The 15,319-nt window shown below is 46.8% G+C and overlaps 2 protein-coding genes and 1 pseudogene across 2 annotated transcripts in view; 1 reads left to right on the forward strand and 2 right to left on the reverse strand.

Annotated features, from left to right (window-relative positions):
- Window positions 1–13,726, reverse strand: part of Usp49 (ubiquitin specific peptidase 49) — a 77,823-nt gene extending 64,097 nt beyond the window's left edge. The window contains exon 1 of the mRNA XM_085833305.1: window positions 13,640–13,726. The gene's annotated coding sequence lies outside the window, so the exon portion shown is untranslated. The remainder of the gene's footprint in view (window positions 1–13,639) is intronic.
- Window positions 1,488–15,240, reverse strand: Med20 (mediator complex subunit 20). Its single transcript, XM_021186174.3, has 4 exons — window positions 15,098–15,240; window positions 13,640–13,794; window positions 6,820–7,073; window positions 1,488–2,856 (listed from the first exon to the last, which is right to left on the reverse strand). Exons 1-4 carry the CDS (start codon window positions 15,109–15,111, stop codon window positions 2,641–2,643), a joined length of 639 nt encoding a protein of 212 aa, XP_021041833.1. The 5' UTR covers window positions 15,112–15,240; the 3' UTR covers window positions 1,488–2,640.
- Window positions 2,952–5,009, forward strand: LOC110312514 (importin subunit alpha-1 pseudogene; annotated as a pseudogene).
- Window positions 15,241–15,319: the final 79 nt, after the last annotated feature.

Here is a 15,319-nt window from a genome sequence, read left to right on the forward strand (position 1 = left end):
ATGTTTTATATGTGTGTGTGTAATGTCTCACTTGGATCTCAGGTTAAATTCTAATAAAAATTACTAGTTCTTTTTTTTTTTCAAGACAGGGTTTCTCTGTGTAGCCCTGGCTGTCCTGGAACTCACTCTGTAGATCAGGTTGGCCTCAAACTCAGAAATCTGCCTGCTTCTGCCTCCCAAGTGCTGGGATTAAAGGCATTGTGCCACCACTGCCCAGCTAAAAGTTACTGGTTCTAAGTAAACATTTCCCCAGGTACGGAGGCACACACATTCAACAGTTCAAGGTCTATAGAGTACAAGTCAGCCTAGGTAAATAAGATTCTGCTTAAAAAACAAAACAACAACAATAATAACAAAAAAATTAAAAGCCCAAGGAAACCCAAAACTAAATATATTTTGTACTTTTTTGCTTTTGTGAGGCAGGGAAGATCACCTGGATGAATTCTGAGTTTGAGGTGAGCCTTGTATACATAGTTCCAGGCCAGTCAGAAGTACACAATTAGGCTGTGTCTTTAAAGAAAAAACACTTGGTTGGGCAATGGTGGCACACACCTTTAATTCCAGCCCTAGGAGGTAGAGCAGATCTCTATGAGTACATTAAAGAGTCCCAGACAGGCTGGAAAGATGGCTCAGTGGTTAACAGCACTGGCTGCTTTTGCAGAGGACTTCAGTTCTATTCCAGTACCCACATAGGTGCTCGGAACCATCTCCAGTCTCAAGAGATCTGATGCCCTCTTCTGGATCAGGCACGTATGTGGTACGCACACATATATCCAGACAAAACAAATTTTAAAAGAAGAAAAACTCAGGGACAGTATCTTCATGTTCACAAATTTCCCTTTCAACTTCTCTGCTACATGGAAAGCAGACATTATTCCCAGTATACAAGAACAGATTTAAGCCCAACGCTATAGCCAGCTGCCAGTCAGCTGTCTATTAAAGCGGCATCCCTTCCACTGGCAGCCCCAGCACACCTGCCACAACCCCAGCCTTGCCTTACTGACACAAGTAAAGGTTCCCACTGCTATCTCCAGCTCCAGGATAAATGTACAGATTCTCTTCTTGAAGTCATTGTGAACATGGTTAAGAATGCTTGCTGCTAGCCGGGCGTGACAGCGCATGCCTTTGATCCCAGCACTTGGGAGGCAGAGGCAGGAGGATTTCTGAGTTTGAGGCCAGCCTGGTCTACAAAGTGAGTTCCAGGACAGCCAGGGCTACACAGAGAAACCCTGTTTCGAAAAACCAAAAACCCCCCGCCCCCCCCTCAAAATCAAGATTGCTGGGAATGCAAACAAGGCAACTACAACTAACAAGATGCTAGATTGTTTATGCTTCTCTTTATCTTTTAGAAACTGAGCCCTTCTTATGTAGGAACTGAGAGTCCATATTTACCACTTAAATTAACATCTGCGTTTTCAGGCAGCCAGTACAAAGCACAGAGTAGACAGACTGCAACAGACCAAATACAGAGCAGAAGGCCAAAACTGTAATGTTGGTAAAGTTTTATTACGGTATCTAAAATACCTCAGCTTTTACAGAACACAGTAAAAGAGTAACAAAACAAGAGGAAGTAACAGGAACAACTGGATAACTGAGCCATAGCAGGAAGGCGTAACAAGCTGTCCTGCCAGCCAAAGCTAGGAGACAAGAATGACCAATACCTCAGAGCCGCTGCCCAAATGCGCTGGCAAGTCTGCCTAGCTGTGCTCTGAGGACAGGATCCTAACTGACAGCCTACACTTTGGAGATTAACAGCTTTCCTGAGCCTGTCTGTGTTAAATGTCTCTGTAGTAGGTGAGGCCGGTGAGCAATAGTGTCAGTGAATTCAAGGCTCAAGCAAGATAAGACAACCTAGGAGGCACCCTGAAAAAACGGAGTGTTGAGTGTCAGGAACGTGTGTCCACAGTGATTTGAGCAACTCTGAAAACCATTCCTCTCAACCTCGCTCTCCTCAGTGGACTGTGGGTGCAGAGCTACTGAGCATGCGTTGATCCTGTAGGAAGGAAAGCATTTTGGGACAGTATGATATAAGGAACAGTAAGACATAAGAAGCCAAGTTCCTGGTAACGCTGTGGAGTTCATTCTGCCCTGGGAACTGAATGCCTGCGAACTATTAATGAAAAATAAACTGTGCAGTAAGAGTCCTCTGCTTTTGGTTCTGCTACAGCGGCCTGGCCTACAGGTTCACATAATTTAAAACAGTATGGGAAGACATCAGTGTCCAAAGAATGAAAGCGACACTCTAGTAGCCAACAATCCAGTCCTGCCACCTAACCATCTCCAGGAGAGGCCAGCCACATCCTCAAGCGAAGGGGAGCCCCATACAGCACAGGTGTCCAGCCAATACCAAACCCTCAGCACCTGGGACACACACAGCTACAGTGCCGACAGCGACAACCCTGTCCTACCTGTTGCCCTACAGCTTTTCCATTCTCCACAGTTACCATTCTTGAGGACCAGCCAAATCCAGTTAAAGCATGAAGTAAAAACCAGCTGTGATGGGGTCAGGAGGGAAGTCCAAAGCCCCAGAACACAAGCTACAGCTGGCAACCAGCTGGGCCAGGGGCCCAGGACCGAGTCCAGCACGTGGGCCTGGGCATTATCCTGGTGACAACTCAGGAGGTGGGCAGCGGGCAGTCACTAACGGATCCCAGCCACTGGCACTTGCTGCTGTTTTCGGATCTTGTTGAAGAGTTCCATGTACTGTATCATGGTGTCTGCTGGCCCATAGACCGCATCATGTCTGTTCCCAAACACTGCAGGTGCCCCTGGCGCGTGGCTCCCTAGGAAACTCTGGAGGAACTCAAGCAGGAGGCTCCAACAGTCACTAGCCACCACACAAGGGCCATACTCCACCTGGGACAAGAGAACAGACAGCAAGGGTAAGGACAAGGATGAGCTTGCTTTCCTCCCTCCTGCTGCTGCGAGCGGTCGGTCAGTCACGAGGCGAAACCATTACACAGTGTTGGCTTGGGAGCCTCCAAGCAGAAAAGAAACTGACACTAGGGTCCTTTTCTCTACCTGCGATGCTTCCCAGACTCCTTTCTGCGGTTTTTACTTTGTGACAGGATCTAACAGTGCAGCTCAAGCCGCCTCAGCCTCTCAATCCTCTGGCCTCCATCTCTCAGGTGCTGAGACAGCATGCACTAGCACTTCCCACCTTGGACTCCTTATTCTATACATTGCTCTACAGGTTACCATTAGACAGCAAGACTCTCGACAGCCTCATTTCCTAAGCCTAATGCCTTTCTAAACTCACTTCAAAAGGTTGTGTTTTGGCACAAAGTCTGGGGGCTGAAGGGTAGCAGACATTTCCACAGCCGCCGACCCACAGCTTGAGTGCCCCGCACCGCCTTTCGTGGAAGTCTGAGCCAGCTGTACAGCTTTCCTCCTTGTTCCTGCCGCCATGTCCAGGAACGAGAATGCTAACTTACCAGCTGCCCGACTTAACAGATTCAAGAACAGGGGGAAGGACAGTACAGAAATGTGTCGCTGCGGAATAATAGTTAATGTGGAACTCAGGAAAGCTAAAAGAGATGAGCAGATGCTGAAAAGGAGAAACATCAGCTCCTTTCCTGATGATGCTACTTCTCTGCTACAGGAAAACCGGAACAACCAGGGGACTGTAAATTGGTCTGTGAGGACATTGTTAAAGGCATAAACAGTAACAATTTAGAAAGCCAGCTCCAAGCTACTCAAGCTGCTCGGAAATTGCTTTGTAGAGAGAAACAGCCTCCTCTAGACAACATCATCCGGGCTGGTTTGATCCCAAAATTTACGTCCTTCTTGGGCACTGATTGTAGTCCCATTCAGTTTGAGTCTGCTTGGACACTCACCAACATTGCTTCTGGAACATCTGAACAGACCAAAGCTGTGGTGGATGGAGGTGCTATCCCAGCATTTATTTCTCTCTTGGCATCTCCCCATGCTCACATCAGCGAGCAAGCTGTATGGACTCTTGGAAACATTGCCGTTGATGGTTCAGCTTTCCAAGACTTAGTTATCAAACACGGTGCTATTGACCCACTGTTGGCACTTCTTGCAGTTCCCGATCTGTCATCCTTGGCATGTGGTTACTTACGTAATCTAACCAGGACCCTTTCAAACCTCTATCGAAACAAGAACCCTGCACCTCCCTTAGACGCCGTTGAGCAGATTCTTCCTACTTTAGTTCCACTCCTGCACCACAGTGATCCAGAAGTACTAGCCATTTCCTCCCTGACTGATGGGCCAAATGAGCGCATTGAGATGGTTGTGAAGAAAGGAGTTGTTCCCCAACTTGTGAAGCTTCTAGGAGCTACTGAACTGCCCACTGTGACTCCTGCACTAAGAGCCATAGGGAATACTGTCACTGGAACAGATGAACAGACTCAGAAAGTGATAGATGCAGGAGCACTTGCAGTCTTTCCCAGCCTGCTAACAAACCCCAAAACTAATATTCAGGAGGCCACATGGACAATGTCAATCATTACAGCTGGACGCCAGGACCAGATACAGCAAGTTGTGAATCATGGCCTAGGCAGACTTTAAGACACAGAAGGAGGCCGTGGGCTATAACCAACTCTACCAGCAGTGGGACTGTTGAACAGATTGTGTATCTCCTTCACTGTGGGATAATAGAACCTTTGATGAACCTCCTGAGTGCAGAAGATACCAAGATTATTCAGGTTATTCTTGATGCCATTTCAAATATCTTTCAGGCTGCAGAGAAACTAGGTGAGACAGAAAAATCTCAGTATAATGATTGAAGAGTGTGGAGGCTTGGATAAAATTGAAGCACTACAGAGCCATGAAAAGGAGTCTGTCTACAAAGCCTCATTGAACTTAATGGAGAAGTACTTCTCAGTGGAGGAAGAGGAAGATCAAAACGTGGTACCAGAAACTCCCTCTGAAGGCTTCACCTTCTAAGTTCAGGATGGAGCTCCCGGGACCTTTAACTTCTAATGTCCAGCCAAGGCACAAACTTGTTAGCTATGTGCTGTGCTATTCTGTGTTCTCATAGAACTTACTGTTTCTCTACTATTCTCTACTATTTAACTCTTTTTAAATGTAGTTTGTTATGGTAGCACTTTTTACAAAAGAAACTATACTTGAACAGTTATAAACTGTACATAACTCTTAAAAAAACAGTTTGTGTTTCAGCTTCGCTTGCTTACTAAATGATACATTTTCAAAAGGGAGGCCCTGCAAGCTTCTATCTTTTTTTGTTTGTTTGTTTGTTTTGTTTTGGAGACAGGGTTTCTCTGTCTGTGTAGCTCTGGCTGTCCTGGAACTTACTCTGTAGACCAGGCTGGCCTCGAACTCAAGAAATCCGCCTGCCTCTGCCTCCCAAGTGTTGGGATTAAAGGCATGTGCCACCAACGCCCGGCTGCAAGCTTCTATCTTGTTTTATTGTTTCTAAAATCTCAGTCCATGCTGGACACATGGAAGGCTACGGACTTTCACTCTAAAGCTATCTCTCCATATGTCATTTCAATACCTATACAATGTTGCAGGCCATCAGCCAGTAATGATGCTCGCTACCAAGCCGGCTAGCCCAAGTTCAATTCCCAGGACCCACATGGTAGGAAGAGAGAACGGATTGCTCTGATCTCTGTCAGTGTGCTATGGCGCATTTACACCTATGCCCACCATAAGTGTAATCATTTTTTGACGAAGGCATCGTCTACACACATTCTTGGCCACCGTGAAAGTGGACAGATGCCAAAGGGAAAGGTAGAGTTTGTTCCACAGCTTGGGAGGCCACTCATAAAATATACTAAGGAGGGACGCATGGGCACATGACAGCCCACCTCAGACGTCCCTCAGAGAACTGTGTACTCCAGCCCTTCCTGGAAAGGGTGCTGGTCTCTAGATCTTCACTCCCCTGCTCTCCTTGCTTATGCCTTCAGTTTCCAGCAAGTGAGCCTCTCTAAGCTTTTTACTTGCTGCGAACCCACTTCAATTCTGGGCTAGAGAGTGAATGACTAAAGAAAAGATAGACGAACCTTAGAGCAGTGCTGGACAGATGGCTCAAAAGTTAAGATCACTTGCTGCTCTTAGGACCTGGGGTTGGTTCCTAGCACCCATAGACCAACAACTTTAAAAAAGTCCTTGACTCCAATTCTAAGGCATCAGATGCCCTCCTTTGGCCTCTGAGCACTGTACACGTGTGGTACAGAGACATACATGCAAGCAAAATACCCAATACTCAGAAAAAAAAAATCTAAAAAAAAATCTCCTAAAGAAAGCTCCTGTAACCCCATGCATGCATATACATATATGTTTCTGTTTCTTTTTGTTGTTGTTGTTGTTGTTGTTGTTGTGAGACAGGGTTCGGTTTCTTTTTTTGAGCTGAGGATATAGCATTTTGTTGGTACAGTGCTTACCTAGCAAGCACAAGGTCTGCTCTGCATCTCCAGCACCACACAAACCAGGCATGGTGAAACATATGAAGACATAAGAATGAAGAGTCCAAACAACAACAACAACAACAAAACACACAAACAATGAGAGTCCAAGCCAAATGAAACTGTCTAAATAAATGCATAACCTAAGAAAGAAGCTGGGTAGAGCGGCACACTGCTGCAATCTCAGCACTTGGGGGCAGAAGAGAGCAACATTAAGTTTGTCATCCTTGGCTACATAGTAAGTCCAAGGCATGAGACATGAATCACCACCCCCAGGCCCTCCACCAGGCAAAAAAATCAGCCACCAAAAAAAGGACCCTGCAGTGGAGCATGTCTGAGTCTACCTGAACTAAGTGGGGCTGGGAAAGCTTCCAGAATCCGTACTGTGGAGCCCACAGCATATCCTGCTTGTCCTTCACCAAGGTCTTACCTCCACAGAGATGCCACGGGCACTGGGCCCCATTGTGACCGTGCCCACCTTCACCAGGAAGTCACAGTACTGGTAGCGAGTGCCCCGGGTCTCAATCTTGCTGGCCTTGGCACTCTGGAAGAAGCCCTTGAGCTTCCCCATAAGCACATCGAAGTTGGTGTCAGCAATGAGGCAAGGGCCGTTCTCAAAGAGGGCAAAGCAGCTCAGTGGGTGCTCAGAGTTATGCATCACGTACATCAGCTTCCCAGCCTGGCCTGCAAGGGACAGATGGCCCACTCATCATCACCACTTTTGTCAACACACCCCGGGACAGGTCACGTACACCAAACAAGGCCAGCTGGCAGTTTGGTACCCTGGCAGCCTGAGAGGGAAAGGATCCGTAAATGCTACCCTTTTCCAGAGACGCAGGTAATTGGAAAAGCCAGCCAGACAACGGAGGCCAAACATACCTGACGAGCACCAGGGAATTCTTGGGTGCTGAGAAGAGTCGTATGGTATGTATGTATGTATGTATGTATGAGGACTATTTTATCATAATTAATAACCCATAGACAGGCTCTTTTGGTTTTTCGAGACAGGGTTTCTCTGTATAGCCCTGTCTGTCCTGGAACTCACTTTGTAGACCAGGCTGGCCTTGAACTCAGAAATCCTCCTGCCTCTGCCTCCGGAGTGCTGGGATTAAAGGCGTGTGCCACCACGCCCAGCTATAGACAGGCTCTTATATATCATCATCTATAGTTTCAACAAAACAAGAAAAACCCTAAGGGCTGGTGGTGTTGCTCGGTAACAGATACTGGCCTCATCCTGAGCTCCAGCCCTAGAACCTCAAACATAAAACAGAAGGGAAACACCCGCATGCCGCTCTGGACCCTGTCAATGCTGCCTTTGAAATCTAAATGCTCTTACAGAGGCTTTGCAATAGGGAGCCTATGAACAGTAGGCTAGGACAGTAGACCACAGTCAAGCTGAGTCAAGTTTTTTCTGCCTTGCCTTTAAAAGCTGCCAGTGCCGCCTGCAGGTAAGGACAAGTGTTTGTGACTGTTTAGTTGAGATGGCTAGGAAAGTTATGACGAACCCGGGCACTAGGATTTGAAGCTGTACTTTCAAGCCCCCTTCCACTCTCTGAGAAATGAGTTTCCTCAGTCTATTGTTTTATTTGGTTTGAACAGGGTCTTGCTATCTTACCCAGGCAGGCCTGGGTGTGACCAACTCCTAATGCTGGAGTTAGAAGTGTGTGCTACCAAAGCTGGCTCTGTCTCCTTGTTGCTTCCTCTGTGTGCTAGAGATAGAACCCGTGTTCTATAGATAGAGTGTTCGACAGCGCTAGCCCACTCACTCATTCTACTGGCATTCTAGACTCCTTTTTTTGTTTAAGACGAGGTCTTACTATGGATCCCTGCATAGTCCGGAATTCTCTGTGACTAGGCTGGTCTCAAACTCAGAGATCCATCTGCCACTGCCTCCAGAGTGCTGAGACTGAAGGCTTGCACCAGACACCTGGCTCTGACATTTAACTTGGCCTCCCGTCTTTACTTGCTGAGCCTTCTTGCCAGCTACTCTACAGGCTTTCTCCAAGGAGGGAGAGCTACAGATACATCTGGTTACACAGGAGCTGGAAGAAGACAAAACACAGAAAGCAAAATTCCCCCTAACACACTACAAGAACGAATAGATGACCACAATTTGAAATACTTACTGTACACTTAAAACCCTCCCTCTTCCGGCTGGAGAGATAGATGGCTTAGCAGTTAAGAGCACCGACTGCTCTTCCAGAGGTCCTGAGTTCAATTCCCAGCAACCACATGGTGGCTCACAACCATCTGTAATGGTATCGGATGCTCTCTTCTAGTGTGTCTGAAGACAGCTACAGTGTACTCAAATACATAAAATAAATCTTTAAAAAAAAAAAATAAAGAAAAAACCTCCCTCTTCAAACCCTGCCTGCTCCCCCCTCCTCAAACACATCCTCCTTCCAACTTCATGTCCTTCTCTATTTTTTCTTAATAACCGACTGAATCTAATTAGGGCTATCTGTACATGCATAAGTGTGAGGTTTTTGACAGGGTCTCTCACTGAACCCAGAGCAAGAGTGTCTGGCCAACACCCCAGGGATCCTCTTCCTGTCTCTACCTTTTCAGCTTTGGGATTAGTCATATGCAGCTGTGCCCAGGTTTGTTTTTTTGTGGGTGGTGGTGGTGGTGGGTTTTTTGAGACCGGTTATCATTGTTAGCTCAAGCTGGAACTCTAAACTGGAACTCACTCTATAGACCAGGCTGGTCTCAAACTCCTGCCTCTGCCTCCCAAGTGCTGGGATTAAAGGCTTATGCTACCATGACTGGCTTGTACCTAACTTTTAAGGTGGGATCTAAGGATATAAACTCAAACTCTTATACTTATAAGGCAAAACATTTACTAACTAGGCCATTTCCCTAGCCCCCTAAAGTCTGTTTTTAAAATATATATACATTTATTTGTGTTTTAGGGCAGGGACACATATATGATTCAGTGGTAGATACTTGGGAAAGTCTGTTTTCTCCTTCCACTATATGGGTTCTGGGGATAAAACTCAAGTTGTCAGACTCAGTGGCAAGTACCCAAAAATCTTTTTACAAGAAGGCCAGGCATCCACAACAGAAGACAAGAGTGGCTCAAGACTGTGATTCCAGCACTGGTCTGCTGAGTTTGAGGATGGATGAGAACTTCCCAAGGACACCAAGTCTCCAAATAAGTGTCACATGGAAGCGCAGGTGTTCTCAAGAGGCTCATGTAGTATGACTGCCTCAAGTCTGAGGCCAGCCTGGGCTACACAAGACCCTGTCTGACAACAATCAAAAAACAGGACTGGCAAGATAACTCAATGGGTTAAAGCTCTTGCCACCAAGCCTGACAACCCAAGTTCCATCTCTGGGACCCATTTGATGGGGGAAAAAAGCCTCAACTTGTGCAAGTTGTCCTCTGACATCTACTCCCTTGTTAGGGTACATATGTATACCCATATGTATATAGGGTATATATGCATACACATACTCACATGGAATAAAAATATAGAAAAATAAATATATAAGTCTACTTTTAAAAATGGGAGCGGGACCTGAGACGATAGCTCAGCAAGGACCTAAATCCTAATCCCCCAAACCCAGGTAAAGTCTGAAAGGCTACACACACGTTTGTGATTCCAGCGTTGGGGAGCAGAGGCAGGTGGACCCTAAGAGTTCACTGGCCAGTCAGATATCCAAAATAGCACATTTCCAGTTCAGTGAGAGACCCTGTCTCAAGGCAACCAAGCAGAGAGCCATAGAAGAAACAAGAGATGGAAAGTATCCAGTGTCCTTTCCTAGCTTTCACCAGTGTGGGCATGCACAGGCTCTTCCACCCTGGATCAAAACAAACCACAAGAGGCTGGGCACTTTTGATATAACAAAACAACAACAAAGACATTTCTCTCACTGTGAGATCTGGCCCCTTTGAGGAGATGTTGCACTTCAATTGGACTTTGAAGGCCTGGCAGGCATTTCCTAGCAGGATGGTGGCTTGGGATCTTGCTACAATGCAGGTGTTATGAAACAGTTTCCTCCAAGATTGAAACATTCACTTCAGCAGGGGCACTCTTTAAACTGGAAGGTAAACCCCTCAAATCTCCTCATGAAGTCCCTGAAACTGACAAGATGCACTAGGCCCCTCCCTGCCAGAGGAAGCATTTAAAGTTGGGACTCCCTCAAAGACAAGACAAGCTGCAAAGGAGATCCAGAACTGGTAGCTGCAACAATTTTTTGTCTAAAGAAGCTGTAAAAGAAAACAAAAAAGAAAGAAAGAAAGAAAAGAAAAGAAAAGAAAAGAAAAGAAAAGAAAAGAAAAGAAAAGAAAAAAGAAAAAAAAGACTCTGCGATCAGACCAGGTGCCTCGAAGGACCAGAAACCAGACCAACTGTCCGAAGAAGCACAGACCACGCCAAGTACCTGGAAAGGACACTCTCCAACTTGCTGAGCTGCCTGCAGGCTGTGCAGTATGCTCTAAATTCCCAACTTTGTAAGCTGTCATTGTGCTAGGGTGGGCTTTGATGGTGCATCAGTCTTTGAGTCATTTCTGCTCCTGAAAGTAACTCCTCACCCATATTCCCTAAGTAACCCCATTAAAACTCATTGGTTCGCCAAACTGGAAAAAACAAAAAAACAAAAACAAAAACAAAAAAAACACAAACCACCCATGCACAGATAATAAGGGCTAGTTTAGCAGGTAAAGGTGCCTGCTGCTAAGCCTGAGTCTGATCTCTGGGAGGCCCATGGGAAAAAGAGCTGAGACTCCAGAAAGCTGGAGTCTATAAACTTCATACCCATGCTGTGGCAAAAACAGCCATGCACATGCATAACACACAAACACACACAAAATAAAGAGAGTCTGGTAATGACAGTCTCTGCCTAGCACGCATAAGGACCTGGATACTACCCCAAGAATCAGGTAAACTGAATATGGTACTGGTATCTTAGCACTAGAGCAGGACCATCAGAAACTCAAGGTCATCTTCAGCTACAAGGCAAGTTCAAAGCTAGCCTGAGCTACCCAGAACCTTATCTCACAAAAACCTAATTAATACAAAATAAAACTTTAAAGAGTGATTACCTGAAAAACCAGAAATCTAAGACTTCAGCATAAAATGAAAGAAAAAACAGGACTTGAAAGAGGATGGAGAAGTATTTCTGAACAACAGGGCAGGAGGAAAGATGGTATTCATAACATGAACTCTAGCGCCGGGCAGTGGTAGCGCACGTCTTTAATCCCAGCACTTGGGAGGCAGAGACAGGTGGATTTCTGAGTTCGAGGCCAGCCTGGTCTATAAAGTGAGTTCCAGGACAGCCAGGGCTACACAGAGAAACCCTGTCTTGGAAAACCATGAACTCTAGCGGGGTTAAGGGCATAACAAAAGCAAGGCAGTGGTGGGTGCACACCTTTAATCCCAGCGCTCAGGAGGCAGAGGCAGTCTCATCTCTGTGATCCCAGCCTAGTGTACAAAGAGAGAGTTGCAGGACAGCCAGGGATACACAGAGAAACTCTGTCTCAAAAAACAAAAACAAAAGAAAGAAATAAAAATCTAACAAGAGGCTGGTGAGATGGCTCAATGGTTCTGACCACTCACTGTTCTGTGAGAAGTCTATAGAGTTCACCATCCACACCGGGGCCTATAACCACCACAAGTGCCTATAACTCCAGCTCCCTTCTGACCTCCCTCCACAGCACCCATCCACAGAAATAAAATAGTCAGGTGTAAGGATGCGCGTTTAGTTCCAGCACTTGGGAGATGGATCTCTGTGGATTTGAGGCCACTCCCATCTACAGAGTGAGTTCCAGGACAGCTAGAGCTACATAGTGAGACCCTGTCTAAAAACAAACAAAATAAAATATAAATAAATCCTTTTTTTGTTTGTTTGTTTTTGTTTTTTTTGTTTTTGTTTTCCGAGACAGGGTTTCTCTGTATAGCCCTGGCTGTCCTGGAACTCACTTTGTAGACCAGGCTGGCCTCGAACTCAGAAATCCGCCTGCCTCTGCCTCCCGAGTGCTGGGATTAAAGGCGTGCACCACCACGCCCGGCAAATCCTTTTTAAAAAAAAAAAAAAAAAAGTGTAATAATGGAAAGAGGAGAAAGACTGCAGGATTGGGGAGCAATTCAGTGCCTTCCCTGTACTGCCCTGGCCTCTCTGCTGCCCCCTGCTGAATTTAGCGGGCTCTACACTGACCCTCCAACTCTGAACCCTTCTGTCTGCACTGCCAAGTCACACCTTTCATCTCTTTGAAAATCCAGTTTAAAATATGTCAGCTCTCAGAGCCACTCAAAGCTGATCTTATTCTGTCTCAGGTCTATACACTGTAATTACATACCTGGATCATACCACATCAAGCTGCACTACCTTGAAACTTTTCAAAGGCAGCTAAAGACTATGTGAGTGGGCTACCAAGATGGCTCAGCAAGTAAGAGCACTGACTGCTCTTCTGAAGGTCCTGAGTTCAAATCCCAGCAACCACAAGGTGGCTCACAACCACGCGTAATGAGATCTGATGCCCTCTTCTGGTGTGTCTGAAGACAGTAACAGTGTACTTAATAAATAAATCTTTGGACCTGAGCAAGCAGGGCCGACCGGAGCAAACAGAGGTCCATAGGTCCTAAATTCAATTCCCAACAACCACATGAAGACTCGCAACCATCTGTACAGCTACAGTGTATCCAGAGACTATGGGCACTGGGCACTGGATTCCCTAGGACTGGAGTCACAAACTGTGAGCTGCCATATGGGCTCTGGGAATGAAACCCTGGCTTCTAGAAAACCAGCCAGTGTTCTCAACTGCTGAGCTATCTCTTCAGCCCCAACACTATTCTTTAATGAAGAAAGTACTTCCTGTTATTGTGGACAATTTGTTGTTTCCTAAGAAAGGTTCTCAGTCTCTAGCCTAGGCTGGCCTTGAACCCACGTTTAGAGTTCCCAGGACCCATATCAGCAGGAAGCTCATAACTACCCGTGACTCTAGCTCAGAGGACCTGATACCTCTAGCCTCCATAAGCACCCACACGTGTGTGCATATAGCCACACACAGGGGCACAAGTGCTTGTACACACACACACACACACACACTTAAGTAAAAACAAATCTTTAAACAAATAGGTCAACCTGCAAACTGACCACCATAATATAAGATGGACCAAGAACGTATGAGGCCACAAACACATCCTGCCTCCATCGGGACCGCTACCCTTGACAGAAAAGCAAGCAGATCCATTAACATAAATACTCTAAGCCAGGCTCCTCCCATCTGCTCTCAGCCATCTACTGACCTTGGCTGCCCAGGGTAGAGGCAGCTGTGTGGTAAGTCTCACAGTCCACACAAAATGTCCCTTGTTTCTCTGCTCCGAGCATCTCCAGTTTCTTGGTGAGGAGCTCCACTGTCTGCTGGACACTCTTGCCCTCAGCCACAGGCATCTGGGACACACTGAGAAACAGAACGCCAAGTCAGCAGGGTCCAGAGACACAGAGCTTCTGGCTAAGCCGCTCAATTTCCCAACAGGTAACGGATCAACAGGGCTAGGAGTTACTTAGACATCTCTGATCCCCGCCCATCAGTCCCCAAGAGTTCCTGGAACTCACTATGTAGACCAGGCTGGCCTGGAATTCACAGAAACTTGCCTGACTCTGCCTCCCAAATGTTTATCAAAGGCATGAGCCTTCAGATGGATTGCCTGACTCTTCCAAAGGCCCCAGGAAAGGTCCTGTCCTGTGTCAACTTACTGCAAACAGGGAAACTAAACTCTAAATGACTCTGCTGTGATTTGCCTTCATTGCTCACAGGCACTCTTCACAGTAGTGTAGAAGTATGAGATGAGGCTCCTAGTGTCAACTATGGCAAGAGCCTTAGTTGGGCAGACCTGTGGCCCCTGGCCTCCAAGCTTCTTTAACTGGAAAAAAGCACACCACTACCAAGACTTTAAGTGCTGAGGCCGAGTACTTTGAAATTAATACCCAGAAAGGCACGGTGCCCAAACCTTACCAACTGCCTCCTTTTTATCAAGTGCGACTTCAAACATGTTTAAGATAAAAGTCAATCAAAATTGTCTCAAGCCCAGGCGATGGTGGCATGCGCCCCTTTCATCCAAGCGCTTGAGAGGCAGAGAGAGGCAGGTGGATCTCTGTGAATTCGAGTTCAGCCTGTTCTACAGAGTGAGTTCCGGGCCTCCCAAAACTACACAGTGAGACACCCTGCTCGAAAAACTGTCTCAAACATATAGGGCGTGGTTCATGAATAGTTAATGTGTCTGGTACTCCCATTTCCAAACTCCCAACAGCTCCTTTCCTCCTACCTCTGTCACTAGCCCCAACACCTTAAAGTGGCCAATTCAAAGTCTGTAACTGCAAGCAAAATAGAAAAGTCACTTTCTCCTCGCGCCACTCTTATCCCTTTCTGCGAATAACTCCTAATCCAGAAACCCTATTTCTAACCTTTGGGTCCTAGTAGCGACACTACAAGGCCTCAAGGACAGGAAGAGGCACCAAAAAAAAAAAAAAGGTACAACTCCTGGCGGGTCCTAGGGATGAGGTGCTCTCTTTGCCAAAGGGGTGTGTCTGGGAAGGGAGAAGTCCCACCGCAGTGTCCCCCATCCACACAACCGGAAGACATCTTGGTCAGCCCCCGAGGAACCGAGAACCTCGGTCAAAATCCCCTTCCCCGGGCCAGCACAGGCTCACAGACTCCTTCACGACCCCATGCTCCGTCACCACAGAAGCCCTTCAAGTCCTACCATGTCACTCCCATGGCGAAGGGTCAAAAGGAGGCGCCTCCAAACCCTCGAACTCAGAAACTCCAGACCTTCACGCTAACGGCGGCCCCCAAAACACAGGAAGCAGTCGTTGACCGGCCGCCGGAAATGCGCAAATACTGAGCGCCGCGGCGACCAGCCCACAGGGAGCGGCATCTCCGGATACCCAGTGGTGACATTTCTAGAACGTCATCGACTCGGCTC

Source organism: Mus caroli, unplaced genomic scaffold, assembly GCF_978045245.1.
Source record: "Mus caroli unplaced genomic scaffold, Mus_caroli_1 scaffold_18, whole genome shotgun sequence".
NCBI classification, from domain to species: Eukaryota; Metazoa; Chordata; class Mammalia; order Rodentia; family Muridae; genus Mus; species Mus caroli.